This window comes from Oreochromis aureus, linkage group 6 (assembly GCF_013358895.1).
Source record: "Oreochromis aureus strain Israel breed Guangdong linkage group 6, ZZ_aureus, whole genome shotgun sequence".
NCBI classification, from domain to species: Eukaryota; Metazoa; Chordata; class Actinopteri; order Cichliformes; family Cichlidae; genus Oreochromis; species Oreochromis aureus.
This window is the reverse complement of record NC_052947.1, coordinates 19819652-19846328: the sequence shown is the minus strand read 5'-3', so window position 1 is coordinate 19846328 and position 26677 is coordinate 19819652. Positions and strand designations below refer to the sequence as shown.

Here is a 26677-nt window from a genome sequence, read left to right as displayed (position 1 = left end):
ATTTTAATATAAGAAAAGAACTACAGTTTCAATGTAAAATTCTCCTTCAAGAGTTCTTTTAACAAGATAAAGAAATACCTCTTTCTAAAACTAAACATGAAAAACTAGACATGAAAAAGATTTTAGATACCCCCCTCATAATTGAAACAATTTTCAAACTTAGAAAACTAAAACCCTGGTTTTAGTATTTGTTAGTTTACTGATAGACATGCTTATTGAGGACATCTACGAGGCTGTGAGTCGACTGCTTTCAAAAAGTTGTGTTTTTATTGTAATGCCTGTGCTGAATTTACTCAATTTGGCCTCTGGCACTTGCCCTCCATACAGTAATCATTAAAAACACTAAAACCAACACAGAATTGAATAAAAACTCAACATTTTCAAACAACAAAAATTAAACCAAAATAAGAAGATAAGCCCTGGAAGCTAACTGAAACTACACCGAATTAAAAAACAAAAAGTCAAAATGAAATAAAAATTAATTAGAAAATACAAAACTAAGATAATTGTGATTGTAACTTTATGTGTTCAAATTGTGTATGTAAGTACATTTTATGTATTCCATGTGCAGTGGATATATTGGAAAAAGATGTTGAAGATGGAAAAGGAGGAAAGGCAGCAGATAGAATAAGAAGACTTATATATTTGACTAATGACAAACACATGATAAATGTTCAAAGTACCTTGTTTAAGATTCAAGTGGTGATTTCTGGCTGGTGCTTGATTGTCTGGTTGTCAGGTAGTAGTTGTTAACAGGTGTTCACATAACTTCTTTGAAAAGCTTGTAATTGAGTATTTTTACATTGTTGAATTGGAACTTTTAATTTAAGGTGCCTTCAGGTGCCACCTTAAATTGATATTCTTTAATCAATGAACTCCCTAAAGGACTGACTGTATATTTTAAGTTGGGGGTGGAAATAACTTCGGTTCGGATGTACCTGATTTCATTCACATGGATGTGAAACGCTCTATCGACCGTCACAACACACTGACCAATGACCGAACGCCTCTCAAACTTTACGAAAGCAACACATGAACCCGCCTCTGATTGGCTGGGAGCTGCACCAGCTGAACAACGTGTAGACCGCCACTGCCACCCGCCGCTGCTGCTGCTGCCGCTGCTTCCTCAAGAAACGCGTTAAAGTCTGCTGCTGCAAACAGGTTAGTGCCAACATTTGACTCTTAAAAACCGAAAAAAGGCAGCGTAGCTCTGAGCTCCTCTACCGAGGCCCGTGTGCAAAAGTTAGAGCATGATGAAGCCACCGAAAGGGCTGCTCTTATTGTTGCTTTAAATAGACCAGACCCCAACCTCTTTTTATGTCTTTTCTCCGCATCATATCTTCGTTTCCGCTAATCTCACGATGAGCAGCATGATATTTAGTGCGTGATCAGAACGAGCTGTTCATTTTTGATGTTCGTAGGTCTGTTTATCCGCGACAAACCCGCGTGTAGGCTGAACGGACCAGCCCTCTGAAAAGAAAACAGACAGGGACACGTAGCAACAGGGATGTAACAGTCACCACGCCTCTGATGATAAACCTTTTTCTTTTTTTTCAAAAACAACTTTTTATTTCATATGTATTATTTCTTTATTACTAACATCACTGCTGGTAGTCGGCGTGAGCGTGCTACACGCGCACGTCATTGTTAAATAAAGATAAGAAGTGGACAAGGAGTAACAATGTAACTTATCTACTGTGGTGGCATCCCGCCAAATCATTCATAACTCCGCCTGTATATGTGTGTGTGTGTGTGTGTGTGTGTGTGTGTGTGTGTGTGTGTGTGTGTGTGTGTGTGTGTTTGAATGAGTGACCCAAGTGGTCCACACCGGATACTAGTAGCGCGTGCTGCTGTTTCCTCCAATTTCCACTCAATGTCAAAATGTTGGCGACATCTACTTTGTTTAAAATGAGAACATGGCTTTTAGTGAAGCCATCGCCGTGAACTTGAACTGTTTCTTTTTTCCGCTTTTGGAAAGTTGTAAACTTTGAGAATGAATCTGGAAACACGGATTGAGAGTTTAAAAGTTTTGTTTTTGCTTTCTGACCACAGTGTGTAACTGTGCAGGACCAAGTTGCTGTTTTAAGGATGATGTGCTAAGCAACAGGCAGATATTCCAGGAACTTTCCATGTCCTTACCAGTGACCAGTGGAGCATATCATAATAACACAATGTCTTTAACTTTGTCGTTAGAGATCCACCATTGTAGTTTTCTTGGCCTATTCCATTTTCGTCTAGTGTGACTTGCCCATAGTGATTTTTGCATATTCAGGATTTTTTGTGATAAAGACTTATTTAAACGTGACAGGCTTCTGTAAGTTATATACTTTTCTCTCAAAACTGAAAGTAAACTGTCCTGCCCCTGGAAAAAGTTACAAATAATGAATGAACATGAGTTGCTGTACACCCACCTTTACCTGACATATTTTACCACAGCTAACAAGTGCAGCAGATTTATTTACAAAAATAAACGTCAGGTACTTAGATAATTTTTCTGTATTTTTATATTGTTGCCAGATAACAGATCATCAGCCTTTTCCCTTTTTTCTGTTCCACTCCCCATAACTGATCTGATCCTTTGCTCATACCGAGGCTGCTAGCTTGTGGCTAGCCATTTTACCTTTTTAGCTTCTTTAAAATCTCCATGTTTAAGTGTCTTGTTAAGTTTGTTGTTTCAGATATTTTTGCAGTTTACTTTAGTGACCTTTACGTCTTCACTCATATCCAACAACGTGGCTTCGGTTGTGAGTTTGCGTGGGACTATTTGCCTGTGCTGCCATGTGTGAGTAGCGCATGCATGACCAGCCAGTCACCAATCCACGTTAAGAACGGTGGAAATTGTATGATTCTGGTTCCTGGCTGGTCAATCAGTGCATCTCAATTTCTTTCTCCACAGCCCACAGCTATTCTGACTGGCCTGTGATTGCTGCCTGTTTGAGATGCAGATGGCCATCATTTACTCTACATTCAGTTGTAGCTCTTTCACTTGCCAGCAGATACTTTATATCTTGCCTACTTATGCTGGAGGACAACATACATGTTCCAGATATCAAATTAAACATAAGATTGTTGAGCAGACATCTGTTCACTTTCATGCATATTAGACAAATCAAGCAGGTTTTAACAGCTTGTTGAAATGTGAAGCATTCGTGTGTTTAGAATTAACTGCAGATATGAGAAAAACAGCAGGTTTTCCACTCAAAAGCTGGACTGTTTCTGTCATTTCCCCTCAAAGGAAAAAAAAACTCTCAGACTAGAAGTCATGGACAGCTGGTAGCCGGTAGTTGGATACTTGAGTATTATGAATAAGTTTCAGAGTTCCACCCTCTTCTTTAAGAAAGAAAATTATGTGAAAGTGAATCATAATTGAGTGCTTAGCAGTCAGTTGTTGGTGTACATCACATTTTGGAGAGCAGCTCTGATATGTGCTTGCTTCTGAAGGCGTTTTTATGCAAACTTCCTCTAACTGGAATCTCTGGAATGCCGCCTGCTGTTTTCCTCCCATTTAAACCCAATTTTTGAAACACTAGGTAATGCTGTTGCGGTCATGCAGGGCAGTCACATGAACAGTTACCATAAAGATGCAATCGTGTGGGCGGTTTTAGTACTCAAGTAGAGGAGGAGCTTTCATTAAAGCAAACCCAGGATGTGGCCTTTAGTCATTCGACAGTACCAGTATCAGCCTTTCTGTCTGTTTTTGGTGATAGCAAGGTGAGAGGGCTGAGCTGGATGATGTTTACACAACAGTCAGCTCTGGCATGCTTCTTTTGTGGCAGATTGCTTATAAAATAAGAAAAATCCCCCCAAAATTTTCACTCATGTCACAAACTGATTCAATGGAATTTGAAAGAATCATGTGAGCACAGCAGCTGGCTTGAACTGAATTACCGTGATTGATGTTGCATCAGTTAAAAATAATAGTTACATTCTTGGAAAAGATGATCCAATTGTACAAAAAAAAAAAAAAATAGCCATGTACTTCAAACCAATTCTGTTTTTCTTTTTTAAATTGTTTTAGCTTATTCATGTAACACCCTGTTAGTTCAGTGCAGGCTCTGATAGCTCTGAAAATATAGAAAGGGCAGTCATGCAGTTTTCCAAAGAGATTTAGTCTCTCAAGAGGATCTTGGAGGATCCCCTTTTTTTCTTTTAGCACCTCTTTAGTGAAAAATCTGCTAAATGGATTCAAGTTTGCCACAAATCCACTGACATTTCCAGCCCTCCCTGTGATCTGTATTAATTAGCACATGTTGGCAAGCGCAACTATTTACCGTGTAAATATTGCTTGCTAAACTTCAGGTTGGCAGCAAATCTTAGTAATTTAAAGCATAATGATGCAAATTGAAGCATAATGATGCCTTTTGGGTTTTATAATGTAATGTTTCATTGTGAAAGCACTATGTCAGTTTGTTGTTCTTTCGTCTGCTTTGCCCCACTGGTGTGTCGGGAGTTGTTAAGAGTTGTGTGACCTTTGTCCTACTTAAGCGAGCTCGTCCTCCACCCTCTCTTTCCCCCTCTACATTTCTCCGCTGTGTGACCATGTGACTTGGAGTGTGTGGTTTCATCAAGGAGGTTATGACCTGCAATCTTTAGTCTGGTTGTCTTGTGCAAGGTCGGTCATGTGTAAGAAAACTGGAGTTAAAAGTCACAGTCAGCCATAGGATCGCAGCACAAGAGAGGCGCTATAGTGAAGCCTCATACGAGTTAAAGTAGGCCTCCGGTAGCTGTGCTGGGATGTCTCTCAGTGTAATGCTGGTCATGTCAGTTGGTCTGCCATGTTGATCACATAAAAATGGGTGGAGGTCTTCTCTTCCTGTGCGCCTTTCAGAGTGCCCCTCATCTGCCACGCTAATCAGGAAAAACTGGTTTGTCAGTTGCCTTTAGGGTGTGTGAATGTGATACCCTTGTGAATTTATACTGTATGCAAGGATATCTCATTACATCCACAAGAATGTATTGACTCCTCTTTTTTTTTTTTTAATTCACTTCCTGTGCGCTGTGCTGTGCTTAATTTTTCAAACTGTTGAATTATCAGTGAGGTTTTTGGTGTGTTTCCTCTCACCAGTGAGAAAGCTGTAGTCAAGTTTCAACACATGTTGCATTAAGCCTGGTCTCGTCATGAAGAAGTTATGATACCGTGTCTCAGAGTACAAAAAAAGTGTGCCGCTTTAGTGAGCTATTTAAAGAGGAAAATCTTTAACAGACAACCAATGAGGAAGTGCAGCAGCCACTGATTTATAGATGCGCACGGTGATGATTTGCACAGAAATACCATGCTAGTTTTCTTTACCTTGGCAAATCAGAAAAGAATTATACTATTACATACAGTGGCTTGCAAAAGTATGGGCAAGAATTTCAGTCTCTAGATGTGCAAAGCTGGTAGAGACATACCCTAAAAGACTGGCAGCTGTAATTGCAGCAAAAGGTGGTTCAACAAAGTATTGACTCAGGGGGCTGAATAATTACGCACACCCCACTTTGCAGTTATTTATTTGTAAAAAATGTTTGGAATCATGTATGATTTTCGTTCCACTTCTCACGTGTACACCACTTTGTATTGGTCTTTTATGTGGAACTCCAATAAAATTGATTCATGTTTGTGGCTGTAATGTGACAAAATGTGGGAAAGTTCAAGGGGGCCGAATACTTTTGCAAGCCACTGTATACCTATATATCTCAGTTAAACACAAAGTCTAAGATGCAGAGATTGGTTTATGATCCACTCTTCTCAGACCATTGCAAACTGACACCACACAGACTTTGCACCAAGGAGCTAGCAGGTTAAAACCGTTTAATGTTTGCCTGCATGGACTTTTGTGTTGTCACATGCAACTCCATCAGGGTCGGCGTGCATGTGTGAAAATGGTTTTAGCTACTGTCAAAACCATGTGTTCTCACACAGTAGAAGCAGTGCTTCACTGCCAGGCACTAACTGATGCTTTTTTTTTTTCTCAGCTGGACCTACTATTGACCGCATTCGGGTCTGAAAGGGGAAGCCAGTGTGGAAGTGCTTCAAACCTGCATTCTTTCTAATGGCAGGTTATGTGGGTTATGGTCCTGTTTTGAGTAAAATAGACAATGAGAGGTAGGCTTTAGGGAGTGGCGACTTTGGGATTAACAAGTCCCTGTGATATAAGCATGCAGCGTCCTTGGTTTCTCAGTTAGTTCCACCGCTCACCTGTGAAGTTTGGTTTCAACAAAACAAATTTAAACGTTCATTTTAGTACAGCCATGACACAACACACATTATTTAATTTACTTTAAAAAAAAAAGACACTTACTGTTTTAGTCATACTGTATACCACCGCAGTTCGTGTAAAGCTGAGAGAAAGCAGCTGGCTTGTTAAAATTGGATTATGTTTTATGTGTTTAAAAGCTTAATGTTTAACCCTCCTTTAATAAGGTAGTAATAATGAGATTAAACAGGTTTATCTGATGCTCAACAACTGACTAAGCAGCTCAGTATCACACTGCTTTAAGGTTTCAGATGTCTTGCATCATTCAAGTATGACTGACCAACTATGTGCTTTTTTGTAGCTTCCTGACTGTGGTAAGAGTGTCTCTTATACCAAACAGCTGTAACCTGCCTGCAAGCTTGAGGCTGTTGCCAACTTATCTTCATGTTCTGTTATGTGTCAAATGAACCCACTGCCCCTCCACCTCTTTTTTTTCCAGTGCCTTATGTTTGTGGGGTGATTGCCGAGCTGGCTCTGCCATTGGCTCCTCATCCTCCCAGGCCAAGTATGGTTAGTGGGGGTGGTGGTGGGTGTAGTGGTACCTTTTGCCTCTGACAACTCTTAGCAAAGCATGACACCAGTGTCATGTGCCACTGCTGGCCATCAAACAGAAACACGTACTCTCACAGTAGGTCTGTAATGAACACTTGCAAAATAAGATGTGGAAGATGTCACTCGGGCTGTGCAAATGTGTGGTTTACTGATGCAAATAATAAATTATTGAACCAAGATTGTTAAATTATTTCTATATGAAACCAATTAAAACAAAATCAGGTTTGTTTCCGTTTAAAAACAATATTTTTACAATATTAACACAACACAAAACACAATCAAATCTCCACATTTCTTAGGTTTGTATTTTAAAATGTTAAATGATTTTATAAACACATTCTTAATGTATTAGGTCATTTTGGATCCCTGCAGGCTGTCTTGTATGGTAGGCTAGTGTAGGGTTTTTGCATCAGTGTGATTTGTATATAAAGGAGTGGATACAATGACATTGCCTTTGTACCTGATGAAGATCAGTGCGGCATAAACACTGTAATTTAATAAAGGAGTTAGTAGTAAGCGAGATGTGTGCATGAGTTACATTTAGTCATTTTTTTGGGACTTTTTTTCTCTGTTGCTCATTAAGGAGTTCAGAGATTTTGAACTAGTTGGTTATCGGTGTGAACCCAACTTATGCTAATGAGGTCCTATTTTTAAATGCATACTTTACTTGTGACCAACAGGACCAGAAAAACAGCTGTAAAAACAGTGTCCTGTGAATGTTTTGAAACATTATATACATGATAATGGCTGATAAATAAAAATATGGAAGAAACACCATTCAACCATGTTATTTTTCAGTTTGTCCATCAGAGGGCGCTCTGCAATTTCCTGTTGGTTTGGATCACTACAGTTAAATAAATGACTAAAAATGTAACAACCGTAAACAAAATCTATTTACGTTCCGTGGGTCCCAAAGAAAGAAAAATATCAGCCATATATATTAGAATATCACATTTAAATCACTGAATATCAGTATCAGTCTTAAAAATTAAAAATGGGTTGAACTCTTAAAATTATTCATATCCACATTGAGTTTTCTTGACTCATGCATGTCTACATTTTAGCCTGCTGCTTCCTTTACTTTTCACAAAAATCTGCATTCACTTTGTTCAGTATAGCCACAACTTATCACACTTATTCGACTCGGTCCACTTATCGATTTGCTAGAGCCGGAAGACTTTAAATCCATGTAGAAACTGTGTAATACACTAAATGTCCAGACTCCCAAATTAACTCGTCTTAGTTAGCCATAATTATTTGGAAACGTTATTTTTATTCATCTTAGACACTGAGGACTCTGCACATATGGTTTGCACACATTATTTGGTGACTTTGTACATTCTTAGATGAGTGTATGTTGGTGTTGACATCTCTGCTATATCAGGTCTGTCAACATATCTATCACACAGAATACACAGCATGACATATAATCAGTATGTACCTCTTTGTTCCACAGCTTCATTAGATTGGCTGCTCAGCAACAGAAGAACTTAACACTCCGTTTGTGTAGATAAAGACAATGTGTGATAAGATACTGGTGATTCACTCTTGAATAAACATAAATAAAAATGCTTGAATCTCTCAGATCAGCTTTCAGTTTGTTCTGAGCTTTTTCTAAGATTACTCTTAAGCTACTTTTACAAACAGACAAATGCACACCTGTGTTCACAAACACATCAGGAAAGAAATTGGCAATGAGTTTGAGTTAGCCTGTTAGCTAAACAGTACCTCAGTGAGTGACGTGTGTGTGTGTGTGTGTGTGTGTGTGTGTGTGTGTGTGTGTGTGTGTGTGTGTGTGTGTGTGTGTGTGTGTGTGTGTGTGTGTGTGTGTGTGTGTGTGTGTGTGTGTGTGTGTGTGTGTGTGTGTGTGTGTGTAAGGGGCGTGTTTCTGCTATTCATAGTTGTGAGAACTTCAGAGGTCTATTAGAGGTCAGTCTGAGTCCTTCTAATAGCAACTGCAGCAGCACAGGGCCTTTCAAATATCCACTGTGGACACAGTCTCGACCTTTCTTCAGACACACACTGTGAGCAGTGAGTAAAGAGATTGATTTTTATTTCTGCCTGTCAATAATCAGTGCTTAGATTTGAGAAAATGTACTTAGCTGCACTTAAGGTTGTCCTTGAGGTGATTTGAAAGAGATGTTATTGCTGCTTCTCTTTTGTAGTTTTTAAAAATACAGTTTAATCTGACGTTTATGATTTCTGAACCTTTTCTTTTCCTTCCGAGAGGATAAACGGATCCGAACGCTTGTAAAGAATGTAGCCTTTACTTTGTGGTTTGTTCTTCAATATAAAAATTCTCATCTCAGCTCAGTTTACAGTAGCTTATTGGTCATTTAATATATATATATATATATAAATTGAATTGAATCCACAATTATAAGTCAATGATAGCTTCACTGCAGAACTTTGTGCCAGTTGGCAGTGCTTCCATTTGTCACAGGTTTGTTGATAATAATAGAAGTAGGTGAAAAGTCAATTGTTGTTGCTGCTCGCTCGCTCATTTACCTCACAGAGGTCAAAAGAGTTAAACACAGTTCATGTGCTTCCAGCCACCCAGGCTGATAAAAATGTGAGCTGCACAGGAGGCAAAATGAAATGTTGGAGGTCTAAATGATTATTTAATGTGCTGCTTCCATATTAACACATAATAATTAAAAAAATTTCTAGTTGACTATTTTAGTGAATTTAAATAGGTTTTTCCTTCATCGGGCTTCTCATATTTCATTTAACATGTCATTAAAAATAATGCATTCAGCCTAATTGTGACTCACTTTTATTGTTGTATGAATATTTTATTAGAATAGAGCCATATGTCCATGAGAGTGAAGAGTGAGCCCAGCCCAGTGAGCTCATTTCTAAACCATCCAAAGCAGAAAGCTTCTCCTTTTGTTCAGCATCTGCGGTCGCCCATCCTGTTATATTTCCACTGAGGTTTGTGATCAGAAAATGTGTCGGGAGTCATTTTTATTTCCCATGTCCTTGTTGTCAAGTGCACAGCTGTTGAATGGGATAGCACATCATCTTCTTTTTCTTCTATTAACAACATCAGTAAAAAACAAAAAACAAAAAAAACGGAAGGAAAACAGGCAAATGTGCAAGTATGTTTCATTCATTCTTTAGAGATTTAAATCAGTTTTTAATTAAAAAAAAATGTCTTCAATTTTATTTTATTCACCTGAACAATTTAGAAAAGACAAAGATAACAAATAACACACAGTGCAGCAGGGGATGAAGTTGACCTTGAAGCTGCCATTTATTTAATATATGAGAAATATCATTGTTGTGGAAAAACACAACATTTGCACACAATAAATGATCTGACTACATAAAATGAATGTCAGATTACTGAAATGTTTTTAAATGAAGAAGAAGAAGAACTATAGAAAATTACCTCTGCAAATGAGGAATTTAGGAAATAAAGATGGGAAATAAAGCTGAGTAATCATGTACCTGTGAGGTCACATTAAAGTGAGTCTGCTTAGGGAGATTTCCTTTGCTAGAATATAACCTTACATACTAGATGGATATTGATGTCATAAATAGCAGAAATCTTAAGCTTCCAAATAAAGAAACAGATGCGATATATGACTCTGAACACGATGCAGTCCTAACAAAAAACACTAATGTAAGAGTTCTGCAGAGAGCAGCAGGAAACGCACTCGCTCAAACTACATTACAAAAGGAAAGAGAGGGATAAATGAAGCTATTAATCATTAAGGAAACTGGTTTTAAGTGCAAGATAGCTAACCCTCCTCATTGTATCAGTGGATTTGTTGATTTTTCTGCTAACCCAGCCAGTATGCTTTTTCAAGCTCTTATCAACCATAATTCCCAGGAGCTGATATTTGCGGCATTTCAACAAACATGATTATGATTTTTGCTGTTTTATTAAATAGTTTTATATATAAATCTTGATGTTTTAAACACATAGCCTTAAGTATTTTCATTTTTCAGTCTTCAGTATTCACATTCACTGAAAGGAAGATTCACATTTACATCCAATATTTGACTCATAAGTCTGGTACTCAGATTTGAAACCACAGAAGAAGAAGAAAAACACAGTTGCAGTGAAGAGTTGGTTCATTACTGAATCACTGAGCTGTGCTCCTGCTCCATCTCTGCGGCGAGCCTCGAATGATTCACTCTCAGTTTATCCTTGAAGCTTTTATTTTGCGCAGTACGTTTTTCTGTTATCACGTCAGTTTGCCAGAAATAGATGCTTTAGTTTTATAGAGAACAGTTCTGTATGTGTTCCTGTTGTAATGTGAAGGTCAGAATGTATTTTTAAAATAATGGTTTAGCCTGGTTTGTTTGTTTCCTTACAGCCTCAGAAAATAGTTGGAGTTTGGCCCTTTAAACATGTTGCATGAGGAGGGATGCTAAATATTACCCTGGAGCCTACAGGTGGATGGCAGGGTGGTGTAGGTTAGAAAAGCAGCACTAACGTGTCTGAGGGACAGATGGCTGATTTTTTTTACAGCTAAAACAGACCACAAACCAGGGGCTGTGTTTCGAACATGATGTGAGAAAAGTGAGGCCATGAAACTGTTCAGCTTGAGTTGCCAGCATCAAGTAGCTTCAGGCTCTTTCCAGAATTTCACTAAATGGAAAAAGTTTCTATTACAGTCATATTATGTGCTAAATATTTCACTCCTCCACACAAATCTCTGAGCTAAATTAAAACTAAAACTTGAGACCAATTAACTTGTTTGTTTTCTGTTCATCTGCAGGTTCAGTGCAAAACGACCATGCAGGCTCAGGAAGTCCTGAGACAGCTGCGGATTCCCGAGCTGGATGACTTTCGGCAGTACGTCCGAAGCTTTCCCACCAATGCCCTCATGGGTATGGGTGCCTTCGCGGCCATCACCACCTACTGGTTTGCCACCCGGCCAAAAGCCCTCAAACCACCCTGTGATCTTGGACTGCAGTCAGTGGAGTTACCAGTGAGTGATCTCTTTTCTTCTCCAGTTAAACTCTCTGGATTTAGGTTTCGGTTTTACGGTCATAGTTGTTAGTGGAATTTCTGAGGCTTGATCCCTTATACAATGACGCTGGGCAAAAAGCACTGAACGGTTGGCTTCATTCACTGGAAATGTTAATGGATTCTCTCCAGGAACTCAATCACAGCTGGTGTTAGTGTCAGTTTTAGGAGTTACAAGCCATGACTTCATCACTTCCTGTTACATTAAAAGTGCTAAAATGTTTTTCACACAGTCACTGTTGGCGCTGCTGATGAAGGGGGGCTCATTGAATGTTGTTTTATTATTTCAGGGTGCGCAGTGTTGTCACTTGTAGCCCAGTCTTTGCATTGGAGCTCATGAGTAGATAAACGTGTTAAGGGTCATGGCGAGTTTGCTAATTATTAGTTTTTGAACTTTGTTTCCTTGCAGGGTGGTGAGCGTGCGAGAAGATCGGTGTTGTGCGAAGACGGCTCTTACCTGACACACTACTACGACGATGCACGCACGTTATACGAAGTGTTCCTACGAGGGCTCAGAGTATCAAGTCAGTGTCTCTCTTATACTTGCTAAATGTGAGAAATCCCCAAAGATACTGATGTTGGATAAAAGTTTCTCTTTTGCAGATAATGGACCTTGTCTCGGATCAAGGAAACCAAACCAGCCATATGAATGGCAGACTTATAAAGAGGTTAGATGGGCACCACGGACATGCCAGTGTGGGATTTTACAACCATCAAAGTGGGAATTTATTTTATAACTGGATTTTATTTTATTTTTTGCACAGGTAATAGATAGAGGAGAATGCATCGGCTCCGCCCTCCTTCACAGAGGACACTCTCACACAGGAGACAAATTCATCGGCATCTTCTCTCAGAACAGACCAGAGGTAAAGCTTACGTCATCCTCTCATGTTATCCTACAGTGTTTCTATTATCACTAACCACAAGCTAACTGCATTCTTGCGTTACAAGGGCAGATTAAAAGGGTAAATATATACTCAGCGGATACTCCTCTTTCAACTAAGGAGATATTTGTTTGGTGATTTCACAGCAGATCAGCAGTTTCTGAAATAATGAGATCAGCCCGTCTGGTACTAACAACCATTTCATGCTCAGAGTCATGATGCTCATGTTGAACTTGAGTAGGTCATCTTGACCATGTCTGTAGACATAAAAGCAGGTTGCTACCCTGTAATTTGCTGATTTACATTAATGAGCAGCTGAACAGGTGATCCTAGCAAAGTGTCTGGTTTAGTTAGACACACTGCACACTTCCCATTTCTGATGGGAGACCTGATAGAAAGAGTTAGCTAATGACTAATTCATCCATCTGACATAAATACTGTTTGTACTGTACTAGAAACTGTTATATTGTTAGTCAAAAGGTGTATCAGATATTGAACTCTTTCCAAATTTTCCATTAAGATCTCTGTGACATAAATGATTCGTGCTTTTATATTAGCAGCATTACCAAGTTCTGTTTATTGCTCTTTTTCCTTTTTTTCCACGGCTCAACTCAAATTAATGATACTGTTTCTGTGCAGTGGACCATTACAGAGCTCGCCTGTTACACGTACTCCTTGGTGGCTGTCCCGCTGTATGACACACTCGGCACTGAAGCCATTGACTACATTATTGATAGAGGTATAAAAAAGGGCACCATCTCACACTAACCACACATCGCCTGCAGCACTGTCGGAGTGCTTTATAAATCAAAGGCCGCGACGATGGAAGATTAAATTAATGGTTCATTTGGCGCCGTCTGTTTCACAGCCGCCATCTCAACGGTGATCTGTGATGTCCCTGAAAAGGCCCGGATGATTCTGGATTGTGTCAGCGGAAAAGCACGAGCGGTGAAGAGCATTATTGTCATCGAGGCGTTCGACAGCGACCTGGTGACCCGCGCAAAGGAGAACGGCATCGAGCTCCTGAGTTTGAAGGAGCTGGAGGTGAGAATAAGAATCGGATTTGTCATTTACAGATGTTTGAGTTTCACAGATGTTCATTCTTGATGTGAAATGCAAATTGTGTCGTCTTCTGTGTTATGTCTGCACTATAGAGTAGTCCCCAGAAAGTTGATTCTGTTCATCTTGACGTAGCATTGTCACTGGGAGAGACGTTTCATCACTCATCCAAGTGACTTCTTCAGTCCCAGCTGACTGCAGGTTTCCCCAATCTTATAAACAGTACATTTGTATAATGGCATAATGCTCTTTGATTAATTCTTATGACCATTTGCATAGTAACGATCAAGAAACTGACCTCACAGCCGATTGTTCACCAGTGGTGCTGTTTTCAGTCATTATGCAAATGTACTGTTTATAAGGTTGAAGAAACCTGCAGTCAGCTGAGACTGAATAATGCCTTACTGGGATGATAAAGCATGCATCAAGACACTGTTGAATACAATTGTAATTTTGTTGCATGCAAGTAAAAATGACAGTGAAGGCGACTCTGATTTGAATATTTCAGCATGTTTCTGTTTGTGTTTTTGAAACCATCCAGCCGTGTTCGAGCTAAGTAGAAATCGGACCCTTATCAGGACTTCCTGCAGATGTACTAATAGACCGTACATTTTTGTTTCCAGGCCTTGGGTAAAGCTAACCTCAAGCAACCAGTGGTGAGTAGGAACAGCACGCCATCTTTATCTGATCTACATGATTTTTTTTTTTTTTTTAAAGGCTCTTCTTTTTGACTAAATTACTCCAGGGAGAGTCATTGGTGAAACTTCGATGAATTTGCTTGATCAACTGGTCTCCATCTTTAAAAAAAAAGTATTTGAAATGTAATAGACGTTCATGCTTCATATGTATCAGTGTTGCTCTGTGATTACAGCCTCCCAAACCAAAGGACCAGGCTCTTATCTGCTTTACCTCTGGAACAACAGGTGACTACGGGGTTGTTATCGCGTTAACGTTTCAGAAATGTTATGTTTTTATGTTATATGTCATCATAATTGTTTTTATTGTGTTTGTTTTGCTTAAACTTTACTTTCAGGATACCCAAAAGGTGCAATGATTTCTCATGAAAACGTAATCTGCAACACTGGCGCTTTCATTAAAATAACCAAGGTAAACAAACCCACCCACCGGCACTCTAATATTTTCAATTGGTTTATCTCACTGAAACCTTTCCAAACAATAATAACACAGAGGCTCTCATCTGGGTCGCCTTCAGGTTGTCATCAGACTGTAAGAAATCATGTAACCTCTTTTTTTCATGTACTCCTTTAAAGATGCAATAAATGAACATCAAAGATGAGGCAGAAAGGCAACACTTGATAAAGAAAAGAAGCATGAAGTCTCAGTTCTTAATTAAGTTAAATGGTGTTTTGAAGTACACAAGCTGTTCTATAACAAATGTAAAGGTAGACTATAGAAAAAAAAAAAACATGTCATTGAGTTTATTACTAAATGTAATAAAAAAAACAAAACAAATCTTCATTCATGTTTGAACTGTGCTGAATCAGCTTCTACAATCAAACCTCTTCTTTTGTTCTCGTAAGATCTACGTCAGATAGAAAAAAAACATGAAGCTGACTGATGGCTCTAATATCCCTGTCTGGCCCCTGTTGCCTCTCCTTGATTCCTCTTTGTATTTTCCTCTGTCCATTTGTCTTGCTCCCTCGTCTGTCCCGTCCTGTGTGGTGTCATTCGTCGTCTAGGAGACACTGAAGCCCACAAGTAAAGATGTGCTCATCTCCTTCCTGCCTTTGGCCCATATGTTTGAGCGTGTAGTGGAGGTAAAGTACAGAGTGCTTCACCTGCATGCATTTTGTGTGTCCCTCTGCAGGTAAACTGCATGCTGAACGTCCATGACATTCACGTATCCTATCTCCCTCTAGCTCACATGTTTGAGAGGGTTGTGGAGGTATGTTGCTTACCTTAAGATGCACTGCACAGTGAATTTATTAGTGGAGGTAATATTTAGGAGTCAGCAGAGGACTGCTAGTATAATGTTTGTGAGACCCCTTAATGTCTAGCGTATAGTATTTGATACGTGTGTTTTTGTGAGCTTTATCAGCAGTGTGATTTATACAGTTAAAGGTTTAAAATTTATGCACTCCTTCACGTTTTCCACAGTTGTCCAGTAGGTCAGATTAGAGTCTTTGGCAGACCGATTCTGGCCCTTGTGCCTTATGTGTGACACCCCTGCCTTAGTGTGTTTAAATGTAGCGTTAGTGCCCTCGTGTGGTCAAAATATCATTTTTAATTTGTTAAAGTTGGAATGAGCAGCATCTTTTTCCCTCCATCAGTGTGTCGTACTCGTCCACGGGGGTCGAATCGGCTACTTCCAAGGGGACATTCGACTCTTGATGGATGATCTGAAAACACTCCAGCCAACAGTCTTCCCTGTCGTGCCCCGCCTCCTCAACCGCATGTTTGACAAGGTCAGTTTATGCTGTTTATGTGCTTTTGTGGTCAGAAGTGCCGTTTCTCTGGTCTGCTGCTTTGCATGAAACACGATTTGGATATTTCTCATTGCTCTGCAGGTTTTTGGTCAGGCCAACACGCCACTGAAAAGATGGCTGCTTGATTTTGCCTTCAGAAGGAAAGAGGCGGAGCTTAAAAATGGAGTGGTCCGAAAAGACAGCATGTGGGACAAACTCATCTTCAACAAAGTGCAGGTAAACACGAAACACTTTAAAGCACTTGGAGAGGTTACATGCTGCCTAACAATCTTTCAAAGAGCATGTACACTAAAGCATGGCAAGGAACAAAGACACAAAATGGATAAACACGTCCACACATTTGACCTTTTCATCAAAATTGTTTTGTTAAATGAATCTGCAGCGGTTTTTGTGATGCATAATAAATTAGTTTTGATTTGACATTTTGGAGCCTTCATGTTTGTTTTGCACTGTAGGCGAGCCTCGGCGGCCGCGTGAGACTCATGATTACAGGAGCAGCCCCGGTATCCCCGACCATCCTGACGTTCCTGAGAGCTGCTCTCGGCTGTCAGGTGAGCCACATTCACAGTCATCTCATCTGTAATTTTTTTAATACTTTGTTTATGAATATCATTAATAACGTGAGAGCTTTCCACAGTTTTATGAAGGTTACGGTCAGACTGAATGCACAGCTGGCTGTACCATGTCGATGCCTGGGGACTGGTCAGCAGGTAAAATATAAAACTTTCTCTAAATTTTGATATTTGTAGACACAGTGATGCTTGTAAGAATGAAACGACACTATGACTGTTCTGTCATCAGGTCACGTTGGGCCTCCTCTGCCCTGCAATGCTGTTAAACTGGTGGATGTGGCAGAAATGAATTACCTGGCAGCCAATGGAGAGGGAGAGGTGAGGAATAGGATTCATCTAATGCATATGGCCATTACGGAGACTTACAGTCAGTTTTCACACAACTATACATCCCTGTAGAAAAAGTACTGCCTTACTGCTTCTATAGGAATAAAGAGCAGCCATTTGCTGATAATCAAATGTACTTGGTTAACTGATCATCAGCAAGTATGAGCACTTCTATAAATGAGTTTTGGCACTTTGCTGCTCTGGAGCATTCAGGTGTGTGTTGACACAAGGCCACAATCTTCCAAAGAGTGAACAGTAAATATAACCCAAGGTCAGGCCGTGCAACGCTCAGAGAAACGCAAAAGAGCTACATCTTTGACTGTACAGGCCTCAGTTAACATATTAAATGTTACAGTTCATAACAGCACAATTTAAAAAAAAAAAAAAAAAAAAAAAGACTGAACAAGCTCGCCTTGTTTTAGAAGGGTTGCCAAGACCAAGCCTCTTCTCCTTTCCTTTAAAAAGAACATGTCGGGTTTGCAAAGTTGCATCTAAAAAAAGAGAACAAACTGTTTGCTCACAATGCACAGCTTCATGTTTGGAGAAAGCCACACACAGCATATCAGCGCAAACACTTCATACCAAGTGTCAGCGCGATGGTGGAGGGGTGATGACTTGCACTTGTTTTGCTAAAGTCAAATGTGAGGCCATCTGTCTGACAATTGAAGCTTGGCACACATCTGGTTACACAATAACTGAACAGAGTTTTTTTCTTGGTACATGGCCGTGAGCAGATTTCTAGAGGCCAAAACTGAATTTATTATTTTAACATGAACTTTGTGCAACAGGATCCAGATTTTTTTTTTTTTTTTTTTTAAGAACCAAAAACATGACACAGACCTTACATGCAAAACTATTATAAACATATTAAAAAAACACAATGTGTATTTAAGTCACACATTTCTTCTATAAACTGACATGGTAATTGTATTATTTTGAAACTAGCCTCAGTGTCTTGAGGTTTACATTATCCTCATAAATTTTCAATTCAGTATTCAAACACATAATTAGAAGCTTGCCTTACAACAAAAGGAAACCCTTTAAAGTATAGGCTGTCCTTTAACATTTTAAACCAATGTTGGCTTCAAACGGGGACATGAGCAAGAAACTATTTGCAAAAACAAAATGTAGTGGGGTTGATAAAAAACAAAATAAAAACAAGAACAACAAACCAAACAGCTTCTTATTTATTATCTCGATTGTTCTAGGTGTGCGTCAAAGGACCAAATGTATTCCAGGGATACCTGAAAGATCCTGACAGAACAGCTGAGGCAATTGATAAGGATGGATGGCTGCACACTGGTGACATTGGGAAATGGCTTCCTGTGAGTAAAACAGGCTGAGTGATGATATGAATGGTGATGATCACTGTGCATAAACCTAAACTTACATTGCTCTTGTGGTTCCCTGCAGAATGGCACTCTGAAGATCATTGACAGAAAGAAACACATTTTTAAGCTGGCACAGGGAGAGTACATCGCCCCGGAGAAAATCGAAACCATCTATGTGCGCAGCGACCCCGTGGCCCAGGTGTTTGTTCATGGTGACAGCTTACAGGTAAGGCTTAAATCTCAGACTTTTAATTTTTTTTTTTTTTTTTTTTTTTATCTACACAAATAGTCTGTTTGAAGCATTTGATTCTCATCTGGTCCATGTTGTGTTTTAAAGGCATGCCTGGTGGGGATAGTGGTGCCCGATCCAGACTTCTTACCTATTTGGGCCAAGAAAAAAGGGTTTGAAGGCTCTTACTCTGAGCTGTGTGATAACAAGGTCCGATTTATTACTATCAGCAATCTGAGCATGCACTCTCACTCTCTATGTGTAACATCTTCTGACCTTTTTTTTTTTTTTTTTTTTTTTTTCTTCTTTTTTTGGTTTTAGGATGTGAAGAAGGCAATTCTGGAGGACATCTTGAATTTGGGCAAAGAAGCAGGACTCAAGTCCTTTGAACAGGTGACTGGTGTTGTCTAACTTCAAGTGCAGCCAGTGCTTCCAACAAACAGACTTCATTTGAACGGGATGCCCAGGCATATTAATGTCCACTGAAGTATATTTGGAAAATAATTTTAGTTTTTCCACTCAAGGAAAATATTGCCAGGAAATTAATGGTGCACAATCACTTTGGTTTTATTTTGAAAGATCCAAACGTTCCTGCCTTGTATTTCCTGCAGGCCAGGTTACTGTGACGGTCCTAATCTCTTATCCGTGCTTTGAATATATTGTGCAGTTATTTAGTATTTAATAATTAGAATAATTTCCGCAGAGGACCTTACATGAATGTATTTTTTTTTTTTTACTTGAAAAAGCACAAGTGAGTCTCTTCCTGGTTTCACAAGAACTCTGAGTGCTTGTGAAACCAGTGCAAGATTAACACTTCAGAGACCCAGAATTTTGCAATATATGCATCCTTAAAAATTAGTTGCAGCAATACTTAAGTAAATGTTTGCTCTGTCATTTATCTTTTTTTCCTCTGCAGGTGAGGGACATTGTGTTACATCCCGAGATGTTCTCTATCCAGAACGGTCTGCTGACTCCAACCCTGAAAGCCAAGAGGACTGAGCTTCGGAGCTGCTTCAGAGAACAGATCGATGAACTCTATGCCAAAATTAAGATGTAAGCCAAGTTCAAGGTGTATTATAGGGAAGCCGTTCAGAGACAGCCAGAACCAAACCGTGTGCTGAGGGAATCCGTCTCACTTTCTCTGCAAGTGACAATCTTAATAGTTATATGGGGAAAAAGCTTTCAGGATAATTGGATAATGAATTTCATTTTAAAAGTGCATTTTATCCCCACTTTGATCAATAATCACACAGATGTATTATCCCAGCTAACACTGGCTAACTGGCAAAGAGATCCGCAGAACCCGCATCAAGTTTCTTGTGTAGTTTATCCAAGAATAAGGGTTAAAATGGCACAGAGGAAGTTTTACTTCCTGCTTTTATGTATGACAACTTCACGGTCAGAAAGGTGAATCCTGAAAACATTTCTGTTAGTTTTATTCGTGAGAGCAACAAGAGAAGATCTTTGAAAATGCTTCTACAACAGTGACAGATATTAACTATTTATATGCCATGACATTTCATGCTTTGGTTATCTATTTAAGGGGATATTTAATATCATCTTTTTGTAAATAGTGTATCTGCTGGAAAATTTGTGTACAGGGTACCATGCCAGATACTCTGTAGCTTCCCTGCATTCCCATGTTTCTCAGTGCTGCCGGCTGAAGGACTTTAATGAAGTTTTTGGTTAACAGCCTACTGAAAATCATGTCGGTTCACAGATTTTGGGCTTTTGTTTTTGGTGTTATTTTTAAATGTTGCATGTAACATATTCACTGTTGCTTTCTAAATGCCTAACATTGCAATGCCAAAGGCTGAGGAATGAAGCTGCACAACCGTCGTTTGTATATTCTGCAAGTATTTGGGGTAAAAACATTTAGTAACAGTGATTTTTATCGTTGATTTTTAAGAAGTCAATTGATTCAAATTGTTTCCATGTCCTTCACTGACACTTTGCAAAATCAGCAGTCTTTATTTCAGCCATTTGACAAAAAGGGTTTTTTTGTGAATGCCGGTTTTCTGACTGATGAATGATCATGATGTACATCCAATCGTGTCAAAGACCTCTTAACAGCACAAGCTGTACTGTTTAGTTGTTTTTTTTTTAATGACTTGTGATCTCAAAAAGGGAGAAAGGTCCAGTTTTGTGCTATAATGGAAAGTGTATCTGTCAAATGTACCAAATAAACACAATATGGTCGTGCAGTTGTTAGCACTGTCACCTCATAGCAAGAAGGTCCTCCATGCTGCCATTCGGTGTGGTATTTGTATGGGTTCTCTCCAGGTACTTCCAGGGATGTTTATAAAATTAGCAGGAGCAGTGGAGGCAGCCTGGAGATGGTGGAGAAGATGATCTCAAACAGAAACGTGGCCAAAAATTTAATCTAGTGTGGTCTGCAGAGCTGATCTGATCACATTCCCAAACCATCTCAGCTGGCTCCTTTGAATGCAGCAGAGCAGCAGCTGTGCTATGTTACAGTTCATGTTCGGTTTGAACTTGAGCAGGCAGTCAAGGATCTCCACTTGAGCAGAAGCACAAACACCTGCAGCTACGTACAAAACAGCGAACAGCTTCCTTCTCCACGGCACATGTAATAAATATTATTACATGTAGTATTTATTACATGTTTCCACAATGTTTAAAGTGCTGCCAGCGTCTTTTATGCAATACTGCAAAACAACACAAATCTCATGCTCTACTGGGAATCAAAATCTGCCATACAACTGAGCAGGAGCTGGTCTGAGATCTCTTCACTCTTCTGTTCAAAATCATCTAGACTCTCCAAATAGTCCCGATCATCCCGTTCATCTCCCCACACATCAGATTTCTCCTCCTCTGTGTGAACTGTGCTCTGTGGGCCCATGGGTTTATGTTTCTGGCTGCTTTCAATATTGCCAGCATCGTCCATGAGGTACACCTGGTCCTCCTCATCCTGTAAGAAACAGAAGTTGTGATTACTGACTGATGCACGTTAAAGCTAAAACGCTGTTAAAATAAATGAACTAACCAGCGTCAAGATGTAGCTGATACAGATCTCTTGTGGCAGTGGGTAACCTGTAACAGGGACATGATGTTACTTCAGTCAGATCATGTTTCCTTGAATTATTTCGAATACAAGTCAGTATGGCAGCTCTTTCGGATCGTAACATACTCGAGGACCTGAAGTTCCTGCAGTCAGGATCGTGGCACTTCTGGTACCACACTTCCTCTTTCAGATCCACAACGATCCTGCAGAGGGTGACAGAGCCAAATCAGAAAGCGGAAGAACACCCTCAACACTCTTCAGAAGATGAAGGAAACAAACTGCACTCACATGATGTTGTTGCTTTTGTGAAACCGCCCCACGTTTTCACACCAGCGGTATTTGGCGATGTCATAAACAAGAAGTTGCTCTGCGGCGAAGTAGTTCCATCGTCTTAAGCCTGTCCAAATTTATGAGATCATAAAAGTCAGGCAGGACGGTCGATGTGCACTGCTACAAAAAAACGGTAATATCTAAATGTTTCACTTGTCACGTCAGAAAACCACAATTTTAGGGCAGATGAACTCTACAGACTGAAATATTTCACGAGCAAATGTTTTCGCAGCATAATACTTACTTCCTTGTATCCCATCCTTTCTAACCACCGTTAATACAAAGTTGTCCACTTCTTGGTGAGGGGATGACAGGAAGCCAGAAAGTGCACCTGTCAGTAATATGCGGGAAAAATTTTCATGAATCAAATAATTTCACACTGAAGTTTTTGAGGTGAAACCAACAACAACATTTATGCCATAAACTAACTATATGCAGGAATACTTCACATGTGTATATGCAGAAGATTAAGAAACTCTTGTCTCAGTTCAGCGTTACCTGAGTCTGAACCCGACCCTTGTTGGCACTTAGAGGGAGAGATTTTGGGCTCACTTGATTCTGGGACATCCCATGTAAGAATCCTCTGACCTGTGAAGCTGATACACGGGAGGAGAGAATATGTGTGGCACTTTTTAAAAAAAATATCACAGCATACAGGAATCTGAGCTGTTTGTACCCAATGTACCTCACGTTACACACTAAGGAGGCCAAGAAAATGCTTTCCTCCAAAGAAGTTCCCTTCTCAGGTTTGGCAATACACTGGTTATCTTCTGCCACAGTGAACGCAGCATTCTTCCCCGCTTTAGACGACTTGTACAGGCGGAAATTTCTGTTCTTTGTGTAGACGCCTGTGTGTTGAAATAAAAATCCACGGTACGTGAAGGGAAATTGTGTAAATGCATATCTTTATGCATAAAAAAGGACATAATTTTAAAAAATCTGATTTCCCTTACCAAGATCCACAAAGAGAGAGTCTCTACCATCTTTGTTTTTCACCTGGAGGAAGCTGAGGTCTCTCCCTTCCTCTTTACGCCTCTTCATCTCTGGACTCGCTGCTTGTGTTCTATTCAGGTTGAATAAGTGCAAAATATTAACCTTAAACTCTGAGCACATAGAAATAAAAACATGCAGTTTTTACAGGTCTGGGAAAACAAACCGTGTTTCCACTCCATTATCAAGGTGGCTTCCATTTTTGGGTTTGTTTAGGACAGGCTGAAGAATTGCATGGATGAACCTTCCTACAAAACCCCAATCAGATGAAATATATGATTATTATGCAGGTATTACCATGCTGATGTTTTCCATGTAGGACTGAACATACCAACATGAATGTTGTCTTTGAAAGCTGCTTGTTGGAGACAGAAGATGAGATGTCTGCTGAATTTCTCCTCAGTGCTGGAGTCGAGATTGAGGACATTTTTCGCAGAGCATTCAATCCCATAAACTTCCAATAATTTGTCACAGACGTACTGTCACCACACAAAGCAGAGAGGGGTAATCATATAAACATATCAAATGTTTAAACTGAGAAATTTTACTATTACATGGAAAACATTAGCTCAGTTTGAATTAGATGGATGCTAAATCACATACTGCATCTATTAAAACAGCATGGCTTAGAAGAGTCTAGGTGCAGTCCAGACCTGTTTCAATGGGACAAAATTTATCTCCCAGAAGTCCAGCAGCTAGTCTTTTCAGTTTCCAGGCATTTGCAGACTGTTGTTTAAAAAAAGAGGTGATGCCGTGCCCCACTTTTTTTTTAAGACATGTTGCGATCAAATACAAAATGAGCTGTTATTTTTCTTAAAATTGTACATTTTTTTAGTTTAGGCACTTCATAGTGTTTCTGTGCTCAACTGTGAATAAAATCTGGGTCAAAGAGATTTGTAAATCTTTGCATTCTGTTTTCATTCACATTATACGCAGGGTCCCACCTTTTGTGGACTTTGTGCTGTACATAAATGTGTCTCACTAGTCAGACGTCAGGGTCCAGAAGCAAGTTATAACCATTAGTGTTTACAGATTAATTTTCATTACTACATTTCATTATTAGCAGTAAAATAAACTCCTTCTTCAGGAATTTCAAATCAGTTTTATTTGTATATCTTTCCAGTTGACAACAACAGCAGTCATTTCAAGGCTCACTATGAAAATACTACAGTCTATGTAAATCCATTCATAATTAATGTCCAAATGTGTGTGAATCAAGCTGCTTTATTAAACTCCTTTGAACAGGAAGTAGTAAAGCAGAAAAATGGACCCCACCTGGATAAGCAAAGACACCATAGTTTTCCCATCAGATCCATTGTTTGAAGGTTTGTGAAACTCCAAGTCCAAGTAGAGCTTACAGACAGCTCCCTCTGGTATCACCTCGTAACAGTGCATCAAAGACTGGGTGTAAGTCCTGTAAAAATACACAGAATCAACAGCTGAACATAATTTTTTTACTGAGCACAAAAGGAGCTGCATCCAAAGCCAGTATTAACTGATATATATTTATATTACCTGTAGTAAAACCACAGCTCACTGTAACTGGTAACCAGGTAAATCCTTTGACCCACCGCCTCCTTTTCTTTTTCAAGTGCAAAAACGTGCACAGCCTTGAAAGTGAAAGGCACAAAATTCAGCAACTTCCCCTCCACATACAGTATGGAAACATTAAAGGAGAGGGTCTTGTGTACCTCTTTGCAGCTCTGAGCGAAGCTGATAGCCATGCATTGACGAGGGAAGAATTTCCAAACAGACGAAGGCTGGCAGGGCCACAGTCGAGGCTTGTAAGGTGTCGTCAGAGGATTTTTCTGGAACGACTGAGCGAGCTGCTCAACTTTCTTCAGTCGATCCCCCCACTTACTCATCTTCAAGTCCGTATTAACCTCCAATTAGCAAATTCTCTGTTATACTCACTCAAGGACAGTTTCACTCAGTGATCTTTAGTTATCCTGTCATTCTTCAACCTGAAATAAAAACTACATATTGATTAGATGGAGCTGTGCACTACAGTTTAAGAACACTGTAACCTATACACTGTGAGCTTATAAACTGGCAAGCTACAAGGCCACAGCAGGTAGTGTGATTTGCTAACTTTGTGTGATTTGCTTGTGTACTTTTCTTCATATCTGGCAGCTGAGCCTTCGCAGTATGTAAAATGGGCAAATATGTTATACAGTTATAACAGTTATATCCTGCTGCACATCTGCCTGATATCCGAGTCATTCTACTCTAAAGAGTCAAAAATCTGTTTCTGAAATGTCAAGTTTTTTGTTCTTTTTTTACATGTAATGTTGTATTTTCCAAGTATGAGTACTTGTAAAGTACTCGTAAATACTTCTTCAGCCACTGTAATCTATCTACTGTACTACCTATTTGTACACAGGCACAGACTGTTCACTTAGACGGTCAAAGTGAACAACAGTGAAACAAAGCTAATGTAACTGTAAATTAGCTCGCATTAACTTTGAAGTGAGATCATGCTAAAGGTTACTAAGGTTTAAGGAGGTAATTAAATTGTTTTACCGTTGTGTTTATGTCCACCTAGTCTCTCGTCACTCGGTCAGGATGAATGGTTACTACAGATGTAAACAGACGTGCGGAACGTCACGTCTTGTTTTTCGTTTTTGGCGCGTCGGGAACCGGAATTGAGACTGTTTCCGGTTTCAAGACCGGAGAAAGCCGTTGGCAGCCAGAAAAGAGCAGTTTTTCTTACCTTCATAGTTCATATTATTAAAGTCTGAAGTGTTTATACGTACACAAGCGCTTAATATTAAGTATTGTCAGTACCGGAAACACCAACAGCACAGGATTTACACTCCCTGGATTAAAACTGCGTTTTAACAAAATAAAAGCCTTGATTTGAACTATATTACAGCATTTCAAACGTAATATAAAGTTTATTTATAATTTTTTTGTCTTACACAATTTCCTCCGACCCATCTGCCAAAATCATCTTTTAACTGTGATTCACTACATGTTTTGGAAAGCTGAGGACAGCCACACAGTCCCGTTGAATCAAGAAATCATATAAATAAAACCTGCAAAACCCAGCAATGTGGCTGAATTCAAACTATTCTGGAAAGAAGAGTGGGCTAAAATGTGGGATGCATCAGTGAGGGTGATGAGATGGAGTAATGGGCTATGGTTGACTCTTTTGTCACGTGGTGCAAGCAGAATCATCTGCAGCTCAATTTGACAAAGACCAAAGAACTGATTGTGGACTTTAGGAGGACCGGGAAACCTGTGACCCCTGTTTCAGTCCAGGGAGTTGATGTGGACATTTGTAGGACTGTAAAAACCTTGGAGTATACATAGATAATAAACTGGATGGGGTTAAAAACACAACTGCACTTACAGGAAGGGCCAGAGTCATCTCTATTTTCTGATGCGGCTTAGGTCTTTTAACATCTGTCAGACAATGCTCAGGACTTTCTCTGAGTCTGCTGTGGCCAGTGCCATCCTCTATGCTGCATGCTGGGGCAGCAGCTTGAGGGATGTAGATGCCAACAGACTCAATAAACTGATCCACAAGGCCAGTAATGTTGTGGGGATGGAGCTGGAATCACTTAGGGTGGTGTCTAAGAGCAGGATGTTGTCCAAGATAATGAAAATGCTGCACAAAACCTTCCACCCACTCCATGACATGCTTGCTCGTCACAGGAGCACGTTCAGTGTGAGACTGAGATTACCAAAATGCTACAATAGCAGGTG

General features: G+C 39.6%; 2 protein-coding genes across 5 annotated transcripts; one reads left to right on the top strand and one right to left on the bottom strand.

Moving 5' to 3' along the window:
* The first annotated feature begins 1034 nt into the window (after positions 1 to 1034).
* Positions 1035 to 20825, top strand: acsl1a (acyl-CoA synthetase long chain family member 1a). 3 transcript variants are annotated; one of them, XM_031752151.2, is made up of 21 exons: positions 1035 to 1161; positions 11522 to 11734; positions 12182 to 12296; positions 12376 to 12440; positions 12537 to 12638; positions 13296 to 13395; positions 13525 to 13700; positions 14339 to 14371; positions 14587 to 14638; positions 14749 to 14822; positions 15544 to 15621; positions 16007 to 16141; positions 16244 to 16378; positions 16618 to 16713; positions 16800 to 16872; positions 16964 to 17052; positions 18270 to 18386; positions 18475 to 18618; positions 18730 to 18831; positions 18943 to 19014; positions 19538 to 20825. In XM_031752151.2, exons 2-21 carry the CDS (start codon positions 11540 to 11542, stop codon positions 19676 to 19678), a joined length of 2094 nt encoding a protein of 697 aa, XP_031608011.1. In that variant the 5' UTR covers positions 1035 to 1161; positions 11522 to 11539; the 3' UTR covers positions 19679 to 20825. The 3 variants fall into 3 exon arrangements, with proteins under 3 accessions (XP_031608011.1, XP_031608008.1, XP_039469397.1); XM_031752148.2 differs by lacking the exon at positions 15544 to 15621 and adding an exon at positions 15416 to 15493; XM_039613463.1 differs by lacking the exon at positions 1035 to 1161 and adding an exon at positions 8677 to 8819.
* primpol (primase and polymerase (DNA-directed)) lies at positions 20296 to 25748 on the bottom strand. Of its 2 annotated transcripts, none has more exons than XM_031752154.2 (14): positions 25490 to 25748; positions 24658 to 24942; positions 24482 to 24576; positions 24242 to 24380; positions 23298 to 23445; positions 23133 to 23214; positions 22930 to 23039; positions 22662 to 22824; positions 22475 to 22572; positions 22221 to 22307; positions 21935 to 22043; positions 21773 to 21849; positions 21629 to 21675; positions 20296 to 21553 (listed from the first exon to the last, which is right to left on the bottom strand). In XM_031752154.2, exons 2-14 carry the CDS (start codon positions 24829 to 24831, stop codon positions 21317 to 21319), a joined length of 1566 nt encoding a protein of 521 aa, XP_031608014.1. In that variant the 5' UTR covers positions 24832 to 24942; positions 25490 to 25748; the 3' UTR covers positions 20296 to 21316. The 2 variants fall into 2 exon arrangements, with proteins under 2 accessions (XP_031608014.1, XP_031608013.1); XM_031752153.2 differs by having other exon boundaries at positions 24658 to 24930.
* Between the last annotated feature and the right edge of the window lie 929 nt (positions 25749 to 26677).

Excerpts from the sequence above, each read along its gene's own strand:
- primpol (XM_031752154.2), bottom strand. The coding sequence starts at position 24,831 with ATGAGTAAGTGGGGGGATCGACTGAAGAAAGTTGAGCAGCTCGCTCAG. Across the intron at positions 22,825-22,929 it reads CTCTCTCTTTGTGGATCTTG|GCGTCTACACAAAGAACAGA; the intron begins GTAAGGGAAATC and ends TTCAACACACAG. Across the intron at positions 21,850-21,934 it reads CACAAAAGCAACAACATCAT|GATCGTTGTGGATCTGAAAG; the intron begins GTGAGTGCAGTT and ends CACCCTCTGCAG.
- acsl1a (XM_031752151.2), top strand. The coding sequence starts at position 11,540 with ATGCAGGCTCAGGAAGTCCTGAGACAGCTGCGGATTCCCGAGCTGGAT. Across the intron at positions 18,387-18,474 it reads ACATTGGGAAATGGCTTCCT|AATGGCACTCTGAAGATCAT; the intron begins GTGAGTAAAACA and ends GGTTCCCTGCAG. Across the intron at positions 18,619-18,729 it reads TTCATGGTGACAGCTTACAG|GCATGCCTGGTGGGGATAGT; the intron begins GTAAGGCTTAAA and ends TGTGTTTTAAAG.